General features: G+C 40.7%; 1 protein-coding gene across 9 annotated transcripts in view; it reads right to left on the minus strand.

Annotated features, from left to right (window-relative positions):
- The window catches only part of slc25a21 (solute carrier family 25 member 21), a 477243-nt gene extending 461020 nt beyond the window's left edge, over window positions 1-16223 (minus strand). For 5 of the 9 annotated variants that reach the window (XM_059649192.1, XM_048538456.2, XM_059649191.1 and 2 more), the window contains exons 1-2: window positions 16123-16223; window positions 15720-15792 (exon numbers count right to left, since the gene is read on the minus strand). In XM_059649192.1, the coding sequence (XP_059505175.1) occupies window positions 15720-15792; window positions 16123-16155 (106 nt within the window). In that variant the 5' untranslated portion in view covers window positions 16156-16223. Of the gene's footprint in view, window positions 1-15719; window positions 15793-15888; window positions 16009-16122 lie in introns of those variants that run through there. The other 4 variants (XM_048538460.2, XM_048538457.2, XM_048538458.2 and 1 more) reach the window with 3 other exon arrangements.
- Window positions 16224-16572: the final 349 nt, after the last annotated feature.

Below are 16572 nucleotides of genomic sequence, written 5' to 3' on the forward strand. Positions count from 1 at the left end.
TTAGCTTTCCTGCTCCTCTGATGCTGCCTGGCATGCTGTGTTCCTCCAGCTCCACACCATGTTGTCTCTGACCACCATCTGCAGTTCTTACTATCTGTAAATTACTGTCAATCCGTAGCACAAAATTCCCCAGTGGAATAACCATCAACCGATATGAGAAAAGCCAAAAGGATGGTACTGGATGCAGTTGAGGGATCTGGCATACAATTAAGAATTTGAAAGGAAATTAGACAAATTTTGCTGGAAAAAAAGTGTCAGCGTACAACAGAGACATTTTTAAATATGTTAACAGTTAATATCGTCGAGGCATGAAGAGATATGCCATTATCCATCAAACCTGTGGAACAGCAAAAAACAACCAATTTACATCCGACAAATGACAATTCACCCATACTTGTTTTTTTTAAGGACGTGCTGGATTTGAGCAGTAATTGTTCATTTTATCTGTTACGCTAAGCGGGATAAAGGCTCAGAAATTTACACAGTACATTTCCATCCCTGCACAAAGTAAATTGTCAGATTTCATTAAAATATGGACTTTGTCTTAAAAGGGAAGAGAGAAATTAAATGTAAGACATAAAACAATCTTTCATTCTCTCTCCTACTCTGTATCTAATTCAACTTTAATTCTTTCTAAGTAAATATACCTTTCATCTCCATTATTCTTGTTTCTTCATTAATCTTAAATCCCACAGTTTAAGAATATAGGCTGCAGGTTCCATCTGTTGTGCACAAATTACCACAAGCTGTCTTTAATTCAGCTACTTAAGAAATCTCACAATCAAATACTGAAACAATTATTTAATCTTATTGCATGCAGCATCCAAAATAAGACCCCAAGTAATCAAGTTAAGCCTCTCAGGCCAACTTGACTATACCTGATTAATGGTAGAATTTAGCTGTGATTCTGAACAACAGGTCTGTCTCTGGATATATCTAGAGTTCGATCCTTATGCAGTTTTCTTTGGAATTCTGCTGCCGAAAAATCCAAGAGTCGAACTCTTCTGGAATTTTCTGTCTTGTTAAGATTGTGGTGTGACATTATTTGACACTTGTAAAGTCATCAAGTCTGTAGCTTATTTTCTTATCGAAGTGAAAGCCAGCTGTTCCTAACCTTCTGGTCCTTGTTACATTTGGTTTTAGCTGTTAGTTCAAAACACTTCCTGTCCGAACCTAAACTTCTTAAAATTCCTCTGCAGGGCAATAACTCATCCTTGTGGCATAAGACAGCCAGTTATCCACCAGTTGTTACCTCCTCTGTACCAGGAAACTGTTTGTCATGTAGCTTTGACTCATTTTTCATAATTGGCAAATTGCTTTTAATTTCTTGTCCCTTTAGGTCTGGAAACAGTTTATTCTAAGATGAGTTATAGCTGAGTTTTTCAGTCCATAAGCAATTATTAAAGTTCTGAAGTTTATATTGTCACACATCTTTTTCCAAAGTCTCAGATGCCTCTCATTTACTGTTTCATAATTACAGCTAAAAATGTTGTAAAGTTGAGGGGAAAAAAATCCAGCTAACAAGGCATGATGTTCCAACAAATTTGATGACATTCTTTTAATCATCCTTCATTGTTCAACGTTAATTTTCTTCTTCATAAAATAGCCCTTTACTGTTCTTGCATATTCATTTTTCACTTTGTTAACAGTTCTTTTGATTAATTCAATTTGAGCTAACCTGATGTGTTCTATTTTTGAGAAAACCTGTTTGCTCAGTTTTGTCAGACTCCTAACACCACAATCATATGCTACATCATAATAGTAAAAGTGGTAAAAATTAGTAAATTCCCAATAATCATTTGAAAGAAATCTCACAAAATTTCAAATACTAAGGCTTTTACTGTAACAAAACCTGATATCTACAATGATTAAACATTTAATAGGCAACTAATACTACAGATGCAACAGTCAGGTATTATTGTTGCTGCACTAAGTTACCTAGGTACAAATCCTGCCATGATAGATGATAGGATTTGAAAAACTAACACAGTCTAATGATGAATATGAGGCCATTGTCAGGTGTCATAAAGATCCATCGATTCACTCATATTGCCCTTCGAAGTGGCTCAACAACCCAGTCGTGCCAAACCTCTAAAATGTCTCTAAACAAATGAATCCAGGTAGTCCAGCTGGCATGAACTTAGACACCTGTACAACAACAGAAAACTCAGCCCTGTTGACACTGCAGAAATCCATACCACAAGAATTTGAGAGCTAGTGCCAAACCTGAGAGTTATCTCACAAAAGAGCCAAGCAAACAACTCAAAACATACTCATGGAATCAGACCTTACCTACAATGTCCCAGACAAAAATCCTGGTTTTGTCCTGTCCTAGCAAAAAGGACAGGCCTAGCAGAGGTGGCAACACATTTGTACAGAGTAGAGTATAGCCCTAGGACTTCTCAACATTAATTTGGGACACCATGAAGTCTTTTGGCATCAGATCAAACATAGAAAAAGAAACGTTCTGCTGATTCCCATGCACCACCAATGCCTCCCCTTATGAACAAGTGCTTTTCCAATTTGGCCACCATTTGGAGGAAACAACAAGAGCAGCTAGGATGCAGGACATACTTTGGATGGGGCCATCAATGTCCATTACCAAGAGTGGCTTCGCAAAACCACTAGTGATTGAATGGTTCAGTCTGGAAGGACACATCAGTCTGCAGAAGGTTGTGAAGGAACCGACAGGAGGGGAAAACATACTTAATCTCATCCTCACCAACTGCTGTCAATAATGCTTTGGTATCTACTGAACAGTTCTTGTGGAGAGAGGTGAAGTACATGGAAGACAACTCTATCATTATTGTATGGTACTATAATCATACTAAATGGGTTAGACTTTGAACAGATATAGCAGTTCAACACTGGACATACCAAAGGCACTGTGGGCCATCAACAAGAATGGACTCTAATTCAAACTGCAAATTCAGTATAGCATACCCCCATTTTATCGTGACTATCAAACCAGAAGGTCAACTCAGATCCAATGAAAGTGCAGGATGGCATATCAGGAGCAGACCAAACATACCTAAAAGTGAAGTGGCAACCTGGTGAAGCTACAACACAGGACCACTCATGTGCCAAAAGTGAGGATTGGTGGAGGACAATTATACTTTCTGGAGAAGGAGTCTCCACAAATATTCCCACCCTCAAATATGGGGGAGCCAAGTGCACCAGTGCAAAAGGGATTGAAATTCAAGCCATATTTTACACTTTTCCAGATTTAAAAGCTCTTCTTTTTCCTCAGCTAATTGTTCTGAGATTATCCAAATCAGAACAAAAGTAACTTGAAAGATTAACATTGTTTCTCTACCCAACGGATGTTTCCAGACCTGCTAAGTTGCTCTGACTCTTGCTGTTTTTATTTCAGCTCCATGTTCTGAACATAGACTGAGGCCAAAATACTTGAAAACAACTTCTTAAAATTCATTCATAGGATGTAGGAGTCGTTGACTGGGCCAGCATTTATTGTCCAAGACTGGTGCCCTTGAGAAGTAATTAGAGTAACTCAGGTCATTTTGACTTGCTAGATTCTCCAAGCTTCAAATCTTAACTGCCCTATCCACTGAAAGACTAACTTTTCAACAATTAAATTTTCTTTTCCTACGAAAATCTTTTCTTGCATTCTGCTCTAATATTTTGGATTAACAGAATTTGCTATTTCTAAACGTATTAGAAACTTAAAAGATAAATTTCAGACATTGCATTTTTCCTTCCAAGTTTGATTTTGTTTAGAATCTGACTCTGTTTCTTAGATTTGGACTCTCATCGTGTTTTTCACTTTAGTCAAATTTAGCTTGTTTAAATGGATCTTCCCATACGTGAGTCCCCAATGTCTGCTGCAAATAACAACTGAACTGGATCATTTTACTGTTCTGATCTTTACATAAGGAGAGGGTTTTGAAAACTTTTTTCCCTAATTTTTTTTCACTTGTAAAATAAGCCATGATATGGTCTCCTAAAACTTCTGTTTGGGAACTCAAAATTTTAAATGACCCCCAACTAACTCTCTTTAGGGTTAAATCTCATCTGGTTCATTCATGCATACAAAACTGCAGACTGATTTGCAATGCACTGACATCCCCTATGAATACGTACAATAGAAGGAACAAAGTAAACAAAATTTGCCATGTATTAAAACTCAAAAGATGTGAATGTTTAATTTAGGTGATTTTTGACCATGCCCAGAAAATGAGTGCCCAGTTAATTTTCAATAATCCCTCAAATTCAGATGGGTGCAGTTGGGTTAAGTTGCAGAATTTCTTTTAAAGTTGACAAAGGCACATCTAGCAAATTCTAGCAAAAGCAAGATTTCTTCTAAAAGTTGGTTTGAAGGAGACAAATGAGAGGAAGGATTACTTAATCCACCCATCCTCTCACTTTACAACCACTTCCGCCACTATTTACAACATATATACCACTGTTTCCTAGCTACTACCAGTTCTGATGAAGGACCTGAAACGTTGCCTCTGCCTTCTCTCCTCAAATGCTGCCAGGCTTGCTGAGCTCCTCCAGCAATTTCTGGTTTTGAGTTAAATCTGGAGACTTGCTGTGAAGTCAGTTAGTTTTTAGCAGATTGATTTGATGATTCACAGCAGATTGAGGTATTGTATTCCAGAAATTGCAATTATGCATTTTATCCACCGCCGGAACAGGGATTTTTCCTTTCCTTGAAACCACGTGAACAATGGTAAGTGTCTTAGGAAATATACAGGAGTGCAGTAAAACCAGATTTGATGTTGATAAAGAAAGAGTCTCATTATGGGTATATGAGATTCTCACTAGTGAGCAGTGAGGAACTTTTTGCATACATTAATATCTCATTCTAACCCCCATTTCACCTCATTTACATGCAGTTTGTAGTTTAGATAAACTAGACAGTGCCAATTCTCGAAATGAAACTCAGAGTGGGTACCTGGTGGCTGCAACTCACCGGCGCCTTCTCAGAGTATCTATCATGGCCAACATTCCCCAACACAACAAGGCAAGCTCCAGAGGAAGTGACTATCAGCATTCTTTGTCCATGGAGACTGTTATCAGTCAAGCACCTTCTTCTTGTGTCATGGAACATCTATGACTCGCTTATAATACAATTCCCCACTTTACAACTGCATATTGGAGATCACCAACACCTTCCACTGCAGGGACAGGAACCCATCTTAAGCATTAGAACATGGTGACTTTCTGGATCCTCAGTTTACTTTCCTGGTGTACACTTACTTGGATCTCTCAGAATCTCTGCCTTGCCAATTCATTCAGAACTTGCAGGCTCACAGTACTTCTGTCTTCCCTTGGCTCTTTGTGCAGACAAAGCCAGACAGTTTGTCATGTTTATCAGCAATGATCAGTCAAGGATTTGGACATTTGCTGTATGGCACACTGATACATCACTATCAGAGCTACAGCATGTGCCAGCAGCTTACACAGCAAATGCACTGAACATGCCCCAACTAAGTTTCCATATCTCAGAATATAAGGAGATTAGATGTCAGTTCAAGTTAAGGAGACTGTCAATAATCAGACGGTATTGGGGAAATAAGTGAAGGGAATTGTCTAATTGCTGTGCAGAGGCATGGACACATTCAGTTGACTATTTAAGATATTCAGGGTTAGTAATTTTATTACATTGCAGTCTGGAGAGTGGGTTGGGTCTGTCCTGCAAGTCCAATGCAATCAATCCAAGGATTAGCGGTACATCAGTTGAGGAACAGCACAAATATCAGTGGCTTGTGAATGATCAGTTGGGAAGTCATTTGAAGTCGATTGAGGTTAGGCCACAATCATTCCTGGAGATCTATTCACTGAAAGTCAAGCAGCGCTATCAGGGATTCCTGCTGTATTGGGAACAGGAAATAGTCAATGGCTTGGACAGAAAGCAGCATGCTGAATGAAGAGAAAATAATAATGGAGAAAATTGTTAATATAAAGTTGAGAAATGGTCAAGCATAGGTGGGAAAGCAGCACCACAGGAGAGGTGTAATCGACAGTCATGACCACTATGGTTTGATAGGGGTCAATGCTTAAAAACTCACAACTCAAGTGTAGGATTTCCAAAGAACATCCCATCCAGCCCCAGCCCCTCACCCTATGGCCATAATCCTGCATTCACAATGGCTAATCCACTTAGCCTACATATCCCTGGAAACTACAGGTAATTTAGCACGGTCAATGCACTTAACTTGGTCTGTGGGAACAAACTGGAGCACTTGACAGAAATCCATGCAGATATGGGGAGAATGTCTGTGTAGAGTTTGCACAGCGACCCAAAGGTAAAATCAAACCCAGGTCCCTGGCAGTGTGAGGCGGCAGTGCTAACTACTACACGATCCCCAAAAGTAGAATGACACTGATTTGCACTGCTGGGGGTTTAAAGGTCAGGGAACACCGTTGTACATAGACAGGAGTAGCTAGTGACAAGCTGAGGCCAAGTGCTGGCAGAGTCCATCACAAGCTGCATTCCCTGCTTCTAGACAATGGAAAGTGAAGGCAAAATGCTACTAGACAATGTCCAGGGATGGGTGGAGTCAGTGTTTCTTCAATCGGGTGAAAGTGCAGGATCCACATTTAGTGGATACAAGGACAGTAGAGGAACAAATGCATGAAGCAGTTGTGCTCCTGAGATGCTGCTTGGCCTGCTGTGTTCATCTAGCCTCACATTTTATTATCTTGCATGAAGCAGTTGTTTGCAAACATCAGCTATATTTAATTTGCAAAGATTTCAGAAACAATTTGCTATGCATGCAGAATTAATGTGTTTACAGATTAGATGCTTGTCAAAGGGGATTTGCAACAGGCCATTGGTTCTTGCAAATTGAACATGGTTATCTCAAAAATTTAGAAGTTAGCAGTAAAGGCTAATGCTGGCTGAAGGAAGCCATAATTTGCATAATTTCAAAATTTGCTATGGAAGCCACAAAACATCAATTCATCATCTGCCATGTCAGTGTAACGACGGTCTGTAATGAATGCAATGAGAAGTAGAGCATTCCTTTTCGATGCCATATACTTGTCCTTCAGCCACCAAGGTGCCCTCACTAAGTAGCTGAGGCATGTTGAGCCAGCATGGACAGACAGATGATGTAAAACATGTCCCTCATTATCACCAGGGACAACATATCTCACTGTGGGGAGATGTAGCCTCATCCTTAATCTGCAGAGTATGCTATTGGTAAGTATTCTGGCATTTAAGAAACACGTGTTCTCTTTCTGTTACCATTTAGATCATTTTTATGCAGACTCCAGGGGCAACAAGTGGAAACTGTCAATTGACGTGAACAAGCACCCATTCTTCGACAGGGCCAAGAGGCTGCAGGCCACGCACGTGAAGGACCACCCAGAGGCCTGGGGTTCTTTGGCCCTGACTGCTGCAGATAAGAATGGCACAGTGTCCACACATGCCAGCACACTGACAGAATTCTGCTGGATACTAGATTGGGATCCGAGCTGGCTGTGAAAGTGACATCTACGCTAAACATCAATGCTACTGGTTCCTTCCCAGGAGTGACAGGAAACCATTGTGGGATCTTGGTGTTATACACACATGAATGCATCAGGATAATGACCGGTGCCATCTAGAACATAGAACATTACAGCACAGTACAGGCCCTTCGGCCCTTGACGTTGTGCCGACCTGTCATACCAATCTCAAGCCCATCTAACCTACACTATTCCATGTACGTCCATATGCTTATCTGTGCATCATCATACTGGATCATTGAGTCCTCTCTGACGAGGTCAGCTTACACAGTTAGATTTAACAACATGTGTGACTTCCCCAGGTGCAGGGCGCTATTGACTGTACACAAGTGGCACTGAGAGGGTTGTATCACAATGCTGTGGAATTTATGTACAGTAGGTGTTTCCACTTCATAATTGTTTACATGATCTGGAATCACATTACCACTTCATGGATGTGCATGCCCACTACCCTGGGAGCTGCCTTAGCTAGTACATTGTTGAAGGATTGCTGCATTTTTAAAAGCAAGTTACCTGACACCCATTCTAAACAGAACTGTTGGTTCATGTACCGGGGCGGGGCGGGGCAGGTGTGTGGCGGGGTATTGCCTAGTTAGAGACGGGCTGGAACGAGGAGGCTGTGTACAGATGGTTCTTTGGCTGGTAACAAATCTGTGACCAGTTATGAATAACAAAGACTTCTTCCTGTCATGAAATGTATGACTGGCTCCCAGGTAACTGAACAGCTTGGGGATATAAATGGTTGAGCCAGAAGCCACTACATCCGTAAAAAGGTGCAAGGACTGATTTTTACTGCAAAGAATAAAACATCTCAAGTCTGAGATAGCCAGTTTATTTCCCCTTGTGTTACATTTAATAAGTCGGACACCGTTATAGTTGTGAAGCAGTCATCTTATACCTTCTGCAAACAAGTGAAAGTGCTTAGAAAAACAAGACTAAGAATGCGCATCCTGATCAACAAATGGATCATCTCAGCAAACTGTGGACAGGGGCCACTGCACTACTTTCTCAGACATTCCCTTTGCTCATAACTAATTTTTGTGTTTCTCTGTAGGTGTGTGTAAGGGAGAGTTTATAATGGAGTTAGAATTTTAACTAGTAGTCTTATATGTCAATGGTTCATAGTTTCTAAACAGATAAATATCTATTTTAAACAAATAACCATCATTTTTAAACCTAGAAACTTGGTCCTTTAATTTCTGTCAACCTAAATCTAAAAGGCAGGTAAATTAGGGAATTCTACACATTTAAAAATAATCTTTCACTTTCATGTCAACTGAAGAAATAGGAGGGCTTAATTTCAAGCCCGCAGCCCCACTGAGCTGTAATACTAGGAGTTACAGTCTGTGAAAATGAAATCCATATTCATTAACAGGACTAGGGCATTGCTGGCTCAGCTAACATTTATTGCCCATAGGTATAGAACTGGAAGAAAAAGAACTTTCTCATTCAGAGTTGTAAACCTTTTGAATTGGCTCTCATAGAGAAATATGGGTGCTCAATAATTGCCATCAAATCAAAATCGATACATTTTTCAATATATAAGGGAATCAAGGAACATGGAACATTTGCACAAAGTAATAGCTGATGCGAAAGTCTGAATGGCTCACTTCCGCTCTTTTTGAAAATGCTCATAAAAGATAAAATCTACTTCAGCTTACCTACTTCAAGTTTAAGAAAATCAAGGTCACCATTTCAATTACATTATTCAAATGTACAGTTTTCCCTTCCAATTCACTCTCTGTAATTTTAAACTTCTGTTTTACAGTTTCTGAAGTTAAATAGATTTCATGTGATTTAATGTGCCTTTATTCTGCTAAGCATTTAGTGAACTAAGTCTATAATTGCATCTGTCAGTTTCTCCTCTGTCATGGTGAACCTTCAAAAATGTCTTTATTTTTAATCCCATTATGATAGCAATGCTCATCATTTCTTGCCCAAAGCTCCAAAATACCATCCACATGAAAAGATTTGAGAGGATAGCAATGACTGCAAACAGTGGGAGTTTGTTTCCAAAAACTAGTAAAACATAAAAATGGGAGCACAAGATGAATGAGTATCATGAGAACAATAAAAATTGTTTGATGTTTTGCCATCAGTGTACGAGGCATTTGGATGTAGCGGGATTGTTAAAAGCTTCAAAAAAGTTAAATAGCTAAATCAAAAGAGGATGACACTACATTTAAGCATTGTAAATGAAAGGACTTTGGTCACTGGAAATATTTTTATTAAAATTGTTCAAAAATTAATTTTGTAAGGGCAAGAGTACATGTCGTCAAGCAAGTAAAAAGATGAATTTAAAACACACAGTCTATGATCTTCTTCTTTTCATACAGCAATTAACCCAAATAAAATCCTACATAGAGCAGTTCAGATGAAAACTATTTACATGGTGAAATAGGAGGGGAGTAAGTTTTACTTTAAATCAACGATCTGAAATGCCTTTCTTCGCCTATTACTTTCCTTCTATCACAAATGGCATCAACTTCCAGTTGATCTAAAATCAGCAGCAATCTATTCACTCATATTTACTCCAAAGAGATATTGTGTATGGTCCTTCTAGCTGTAGAGATTTTTTATTGGATCAATGAGGGACAAAATCTTGAAAGATTAACTTTGATGAGGTAGTGGTTTATGGGTCAAGCAAAACTGAAGCATTTCCTTTTAGATATTTTTGAGCCAACCTATTGTTATAACAATCTGAAGCCTGCAAGACTTGAACAATTGGATTGAAAAGGTAGAGACACTACCACTGTGCTACAAGAGCCCTAAGTTCCACTGCATTGTGTTCTGGGCATACAGCTGCTTCATCAATAACTTTCCCTCTATGGGATGGCATGTTGAGGATTGCAATACATTAGATGCTGGAGCATGTCATGTCCAAATGCAGCAAGATCTAGACAACATCCAGGCTTCATCTGAAAAGCAGAAAGTAATATTCACATCACAAATTCTAGGCAATGACCATTTACAGTAAGAGGCAATCTAGTCACCAATCCACTGACATTCAATGGTGATACCGTTGAATCTCCCACTATCAGCATCCTGGGATTACTGTTGACCAGAAACACAATTGGACTCACCATATAAATACAATAGCTAAGAGTCCTGCAGCAAGCAACTCAGCTCAACTCTGCAAAGCCTGTCCATCATCTACAAGGCGCAAGTCAGGAGGAGTACAATGAAATATTTCCCACTTGCTTGGATGGGTGCAGCTCCAGCAACACTCAAGAAATCTGACACCATCCAGGACAAAACAGCCCACTTTATTGTCACCACATCCACCAGCATCCACTCCTTCTTCTACCACAGATGCTCAGTAACAGTAGAGTATACCATCTACAAAGATGCACTGTAGAAATCACTATGGCTCCTTACAGAACATCTTCCAAACCCATTACCACCTTACAGAATACAATGGCAGCTGATTCATGTGAACACCACCAATTCAAGTTCCCCTCAAGCCATTCACCACCCAGATTCGGAAAAATGTTGCCGTCCTTCAGTTTTGCTGGGTCAAAACCTGGAATTCCCACTCTAATGCCATTGCAGGTCAACAGCCATTCAAGAAGGCACCTCACTACTACATTCTCAAGGGCCACCAGGAATGACAAACAAATATTGGGCCAGGCCAGAGATGCCCACATCCCAAGAGCGAATTTAAAAAACTGCTCTGAGAAGACCTAGTAAACCAATTCACTATATCAAACTGCTACAAAGTCTAAAGAAAGGAACAGATCGGACAAACTAATCAGCATTGACATAGGCACCAGAAACATCAATGGCAAGAACAGCCTTGTTAACTTTGCAAACTCCTCCTCACCAATCTTTTAGGACTTATGCCAGAATCGGGGAAGGGGGCGGGGGAAATCTGTCCCACAGACGAGCAAAACAACAGGCTGAGACTGTCTCAGAGATAATGGGAACTGCAGATGCTGGAGAATCCAAGATAACAAAGTGTGAAGCTGGATGAACACAGCAGGCCAAGCAGCATCTCAGGAGCACAACAGCTGATGTTTCGGGCCTAGACCCTTCATCAGAGAGCTAGTTTTTTTTGAGACTGTCTGTTGGTTACACTCATGAATTAAACCTGCGTCCGAGCACCACATCACTGTTTTCCTCCCATCAGTAGGACAGGTCCACCAGTGGCACACAAATATCAGACAGGGAAAGGTCAGGCAGAAGTTGACTTGTGTGTCCTAAACATTGACACTGTAACCCATAAAATCTCATGGTATCAGGTGAAACATGTGCAAGGAAGCCTCCTGCTAATTACAATATACTGTACCCCACGCATTCACCCCCAAGTTGACGACCAGATACTGATTCTGTGAACACCTCCCACCTCAATGTACTCCACCATAATGGACACCACTTGGAAGAAGCACCGAGGATGGCAGGGACATTGAATGCATTTATTGCCAAGTGTGGTTCCATAACACCACTTTAGAATGAGCTATCAAGTCCAAAACAGGCATAAGTGCAAGAGTTACATTTCTCGCCATGAATATTTCTCCTACTTGTTAATTGAGTTTATTAAAAAAAATTATAGCTTGCCAATAGCATGCATATGTTGAACCATTTAGAAAGCAAGAGAGAGCCAGTATGAACTTTTAGAAAAGATGTTTAATGCAGCTGAGGTTTATCTGGAAGCACAAGATCGCACAAAAAAAAACTCAAGGAGCATAAAACACTTTTATTCCAATAGCCAGCTCAAGAATCCTTCCTCAGTCAACAACACAAAAACAAGTTATTTGACTAAACATTAATATACCAATTCCTGTGCCAACTGCAAAGGCATCACAAACAGTTGAGCATCTGCACCATGGCCACTCATTAATTAATTAACCAGATCATTGGACAAATGGATGTTATGAAGCTCACCAAATGTGCTGAATGCTATTCAAAATTAGGAAATACTTGAAATCCCTGTTGGTAATTGATGTCCTAATGTCCATGATCACTACTTCTACGAGTCCATGTATTGCAAACAATACTCGCTGCTTTTCAATTTTCACCCTTGATTTGATAAATGAACTCTATAGACGTCCAGCTACTTTGATTGGACATTTACAATGACCAAGAACACTGAGCCTATGAAAGGACTAGTATAGTTAAAAGTAACCAAGTCCAGGGTGTACACAGCCGTTCCCATGAATGTTGGGGTGCTGCTGTCGGGAATTTGTCCTTGTTGGCACACTGGGCATTGCCCCACCAATGTGGCTGTGTCAGTATCCTGGCCATCAGACATAACTGCTTGCCAACATTTTCATTATTGAAACCCCTGGATGACCCCAGTAGACCCTTTCCTTGGGACAATCACCCTCGCTCCCCATAATAATATGCTGTCCTCGACGGTGATCTGGTCTTTCCAGCTCCAGAAAAGTTATAATTCAGGTTGTGATGGCCCTTTTGTTTCCTTATCACCATCAGCTGTTTTAGTTTCGTCTGGGCAGGATCTTTTTGTATCCACAGTCATTATCAGCAGCGACTGGAAGGGCGTCCAGAAAGTTTAAAACCAGAGCAGAGAAGACTCTTCCAAGGGAGGACACATTTGCAACTTGGCCTCCAGGGCAGTGTGCAAACTTGTAATTGTATGCACTGAGAAGAAGGGTCCACTACTGAATTTGACCAGAAGCTGTGGGCAGCATGGCCTCGTCCTCTTTGATTATCCATAGCGGGGGTTGTGATCCATTTCTATTAGAAATGCAAGTCTATAAAAGGTATTGAACAATCTCCCCCACACCAAAGCTAACCAGCAAACCCTCCTTCTCTATCTGGGCATATTTGTGTTTGGTATCAGCCGAAGTCCAGGAAGCTATGCGATCAGGCATTCCTCACTGTTGGGCTTCTGATACTGTGTGGGGTGGCATCGCATGTCAGCACCTCATCTCACTTGAGATTGTAGTATAGCAACACTTTTTCTGCTTTTTCACTTCCTTAAAGGCAACTCCTTATTTACGTGACCATTTCCAAGGCTGACCCTTTTTCAAACGCAAGTGTCAGGATGCCAAAACAGAAACGAGGCTACAAATGAATTTTCAGTAATAATTCACTAATTCAGAGAAAGACCTAAGCTCCAATACAGACATGGGAGCCGGGGCACCTTTGATTGCCCTCACTATCTTCCAGCAGGCGTAATGCTGTCTTGTTGACCCTGTAGCCCAAGTAGATCACTTGGGGTGCCTGGACACAAATTTTTCCCTTGTAAGGCAGAAGCCTTCCAGGGAGAAACATTTAAGCACTATGTACAAGTTTTTTCAAGTGTTCTTTATTGGTCTTCCTGGTTATTACCATGGCATCCGGATAAATGACAACTAGAGTAGACCTGGTAAAATATTCTACATTGTCTGCTGGAAAAGCGTACAGACTGATGATACTTTGGTAAAAACTGTTATGGGTATTATTTGTGGCATACTTGTGGGACTCATCCAATTCCAATTGCAGGTATGCCTGGCTCACATCCATCTTTGTAAAAGACAACCCACACCACCCTACTCCTGTTCTGCACACAAACCCTCTATGCAAGGGATTGGGTATGTATCCAGCTGTGAAAAGCAGTTTGTCATTTGTTTAAAATTGCCACAAAGGCAAACCAATCAGGCTTCGTAATTGTTATGACTGGTATTACTCATTCCACAAACTTTACAGGTTTGATGATTCCTTCACTTTTCAGCCTCCAGATTACTGCCTCGACTTTTTCCACAGAAGGCAAAGGGCACTGGGCAGGCCTTGCAGAATCACAGAATTGCCTCTTGGTCAACATGTAAGGTGGCCTTGACTCTTTTGATAGTCCCTAGACCTTCCTGAAAGACTTCAGGCCTTTAATTAGGGCTTCACTCCAGCAGCCATTTTTCTAATTGAAAAATGTTAAGACTGTCAAGGTGAATCTTTCTCAACCAGTTCAGCCCCGTCAAGCTTGGGCCCAAGCCTTTTACTACAATCACTGTTAAATGCACCAACTGCTTCCCAGAAGAGACTAGAGGCGAACCCATACCTTTAATCTGTATTGGTTCAAGTAAATATTCTCAGTCTTGCGCAAACCTAAGGGTGGGAGTCTAGAGCAAATCTTTTTAAAACTGGTTCAGCAATCACTGTTACAGGTGCACCAGTATCAGCCTCCATTAGAATCAGGTGATGAGTAAACCATAAGTTCATTTTGATTGGTTCCGAGTTGGATGTTGCTAAGTAATTTAACTGTTCTAAACATGTAGGTGGACTTTCTAGAGTGTACACTCTCCTGGATATCAGCTTGTGAGCTCTCTTACTCAAATCTGGCATCACAGGATTTTTTTTTATGTGGAGTCTGCATTGTGGCAGAAACGACAATGGCTTTCCAGTGGAGATTCTAAAGAACATTGTTGCTCTGTGGCTGAGACTTAGCTTTCTGTGTCTGATACGACCTCTCTCACCAACACCTGAAGTAACAGTCTGAAAGCTTGTGTTTTCAAATACATCTGTTGGACTATAGACCTGGTGTCGTGTGATTTCTTCCGACCCTGTCCACCTCAGTCCAACACCAACACCTCCACATCAGAGGATGGACAGCACACAGGGTATGTGTCACTTCAGACTGAACAATAATTCATCAATATTGTTTTAAAATATATGTAAGACAAGAGTGGTTCAAAATTCTCTGTCAGTGGAGATTTAAAGACAGTGCTTCCAAAGAATAGTGGTAGAGGACTTCTTGCGAACTGAAAATTTACCGATTCTACAAACTAAAGTTACGTGAAATTAAACACGTCCCTAAACCTTCATTCATACTGCAATTTGGAAGGCGAATAGTTGTTTTCCTCTAAACCTGGAAGTAGCTTGAATCGTGGACGGGCGTCAATTCAGTTCCGAATCACGGAACTAAAAATGCACACACCAACTATCAAAGGCTTTTCCAAGCAAGGGCAGATCTGAATCGGTATCCAAAGACCTCAATACGTGTCCACGATGAGCCTTTGCACTTGTCATAAAGAAAAAAAACTAACATATGTATATTTTGGAAATGAGGGAATTTGGGAAATCTTTGTTTATCCCAAGTTACGATGAGGACATCTAGATTCAACAATTACTCCCCGATCTGTTCAACATGGCTCAAACATGTTACAAACGCATTTGGAGGCCGTTGATTTCCCCGTCAGCTCACCAGTTGCTGAAACATTCTGTATTTAAATACCTTTGCAAATTTCTCAAGTCACTAACAAAATGTACATTGTGTGTGCTTTTAAATATGACTCCAGACTCACCCGCAGACCCTCCGGCAACTGTCTGGTGAAAGGCTTCTCGCAACAAACTCTGGCTTTTCATCGTCATTTTTAACTGTGGAAAAAAATATCTCCTTTCACAATTATACTGTGCTGTGTTATTTACAGACAATAATTACAAAATTAACTTAAGTTTTACGGCTATCCCGACCTCTCCGATTTTTGCTTCGTTGTTGAAACAGAGTCAATTAAAAAGCACTAAAGAAACACTCACGCTGCTCACACGAAAACGGTACCGGGGTAAAGCATGAGATCAGCAAGGGCGGGGACTACTGAAGTTGGGAGGGACTGAAACGAAGGTTGAAAGCAAACTGGGTAAGATACAAAGGAGGCAGTGACAGCAGAAGCAAAGAGAGCGCGATAAGCATTGGAAAGGTTACAGAACCTGATAAGAGTCGTGTGATTGGTGAGGGTGCATTTGGATCAATTGCCAGGAGAGAGGGTAAATTAAAATCTGATGGAACTGCACAGGGGAGGCCGAAGCACATTCGATGATCGTCTTGCAGCATATAAACCACTAGAATGACTACCGGCTATAGGAGGTCCCTCATTTTAATCGTCCGCTCCCCGCCACACCCCCGACCTTGGACTTCACGTTTTCAATGCCACGCAACTAAAAGCTGAAGCATGAAGTGTTAATAACATGTCTTAGTTCGCAACAAAAACAAAGTTGCTGGAAAAGCTCAGCAGGTCTGGCAGCATCTGTGAACGTTCCGTTCTGAGAGTCAGCGGACCCGAAACGTTAACTCTGTTTTCTCCTTCACAGATGCTGCCAGTTGAGCTTTTCCAGCAACTTTGTTTTGTTCCTGATTTACAGCGTCCGCAGTTCTTCTGG

The sequence above is a fragment of the Stegostoma tigrinum genome, chromosome 10, assembly GCF_030684315.1.
Source record: "Stegostoma tigrinum isolate sSteTig4 chromosome 10, sSteTig4.hap1, whole genome shotgun sequence".
In the NCBI taxonomy this organism is placed as follows: Eukaryota; Metazoa; Chordata; class Chondrichthyes; order Orectolobiformes; family Stegostomatidae; genus Stegostoma; species Stegostoma tigrinum.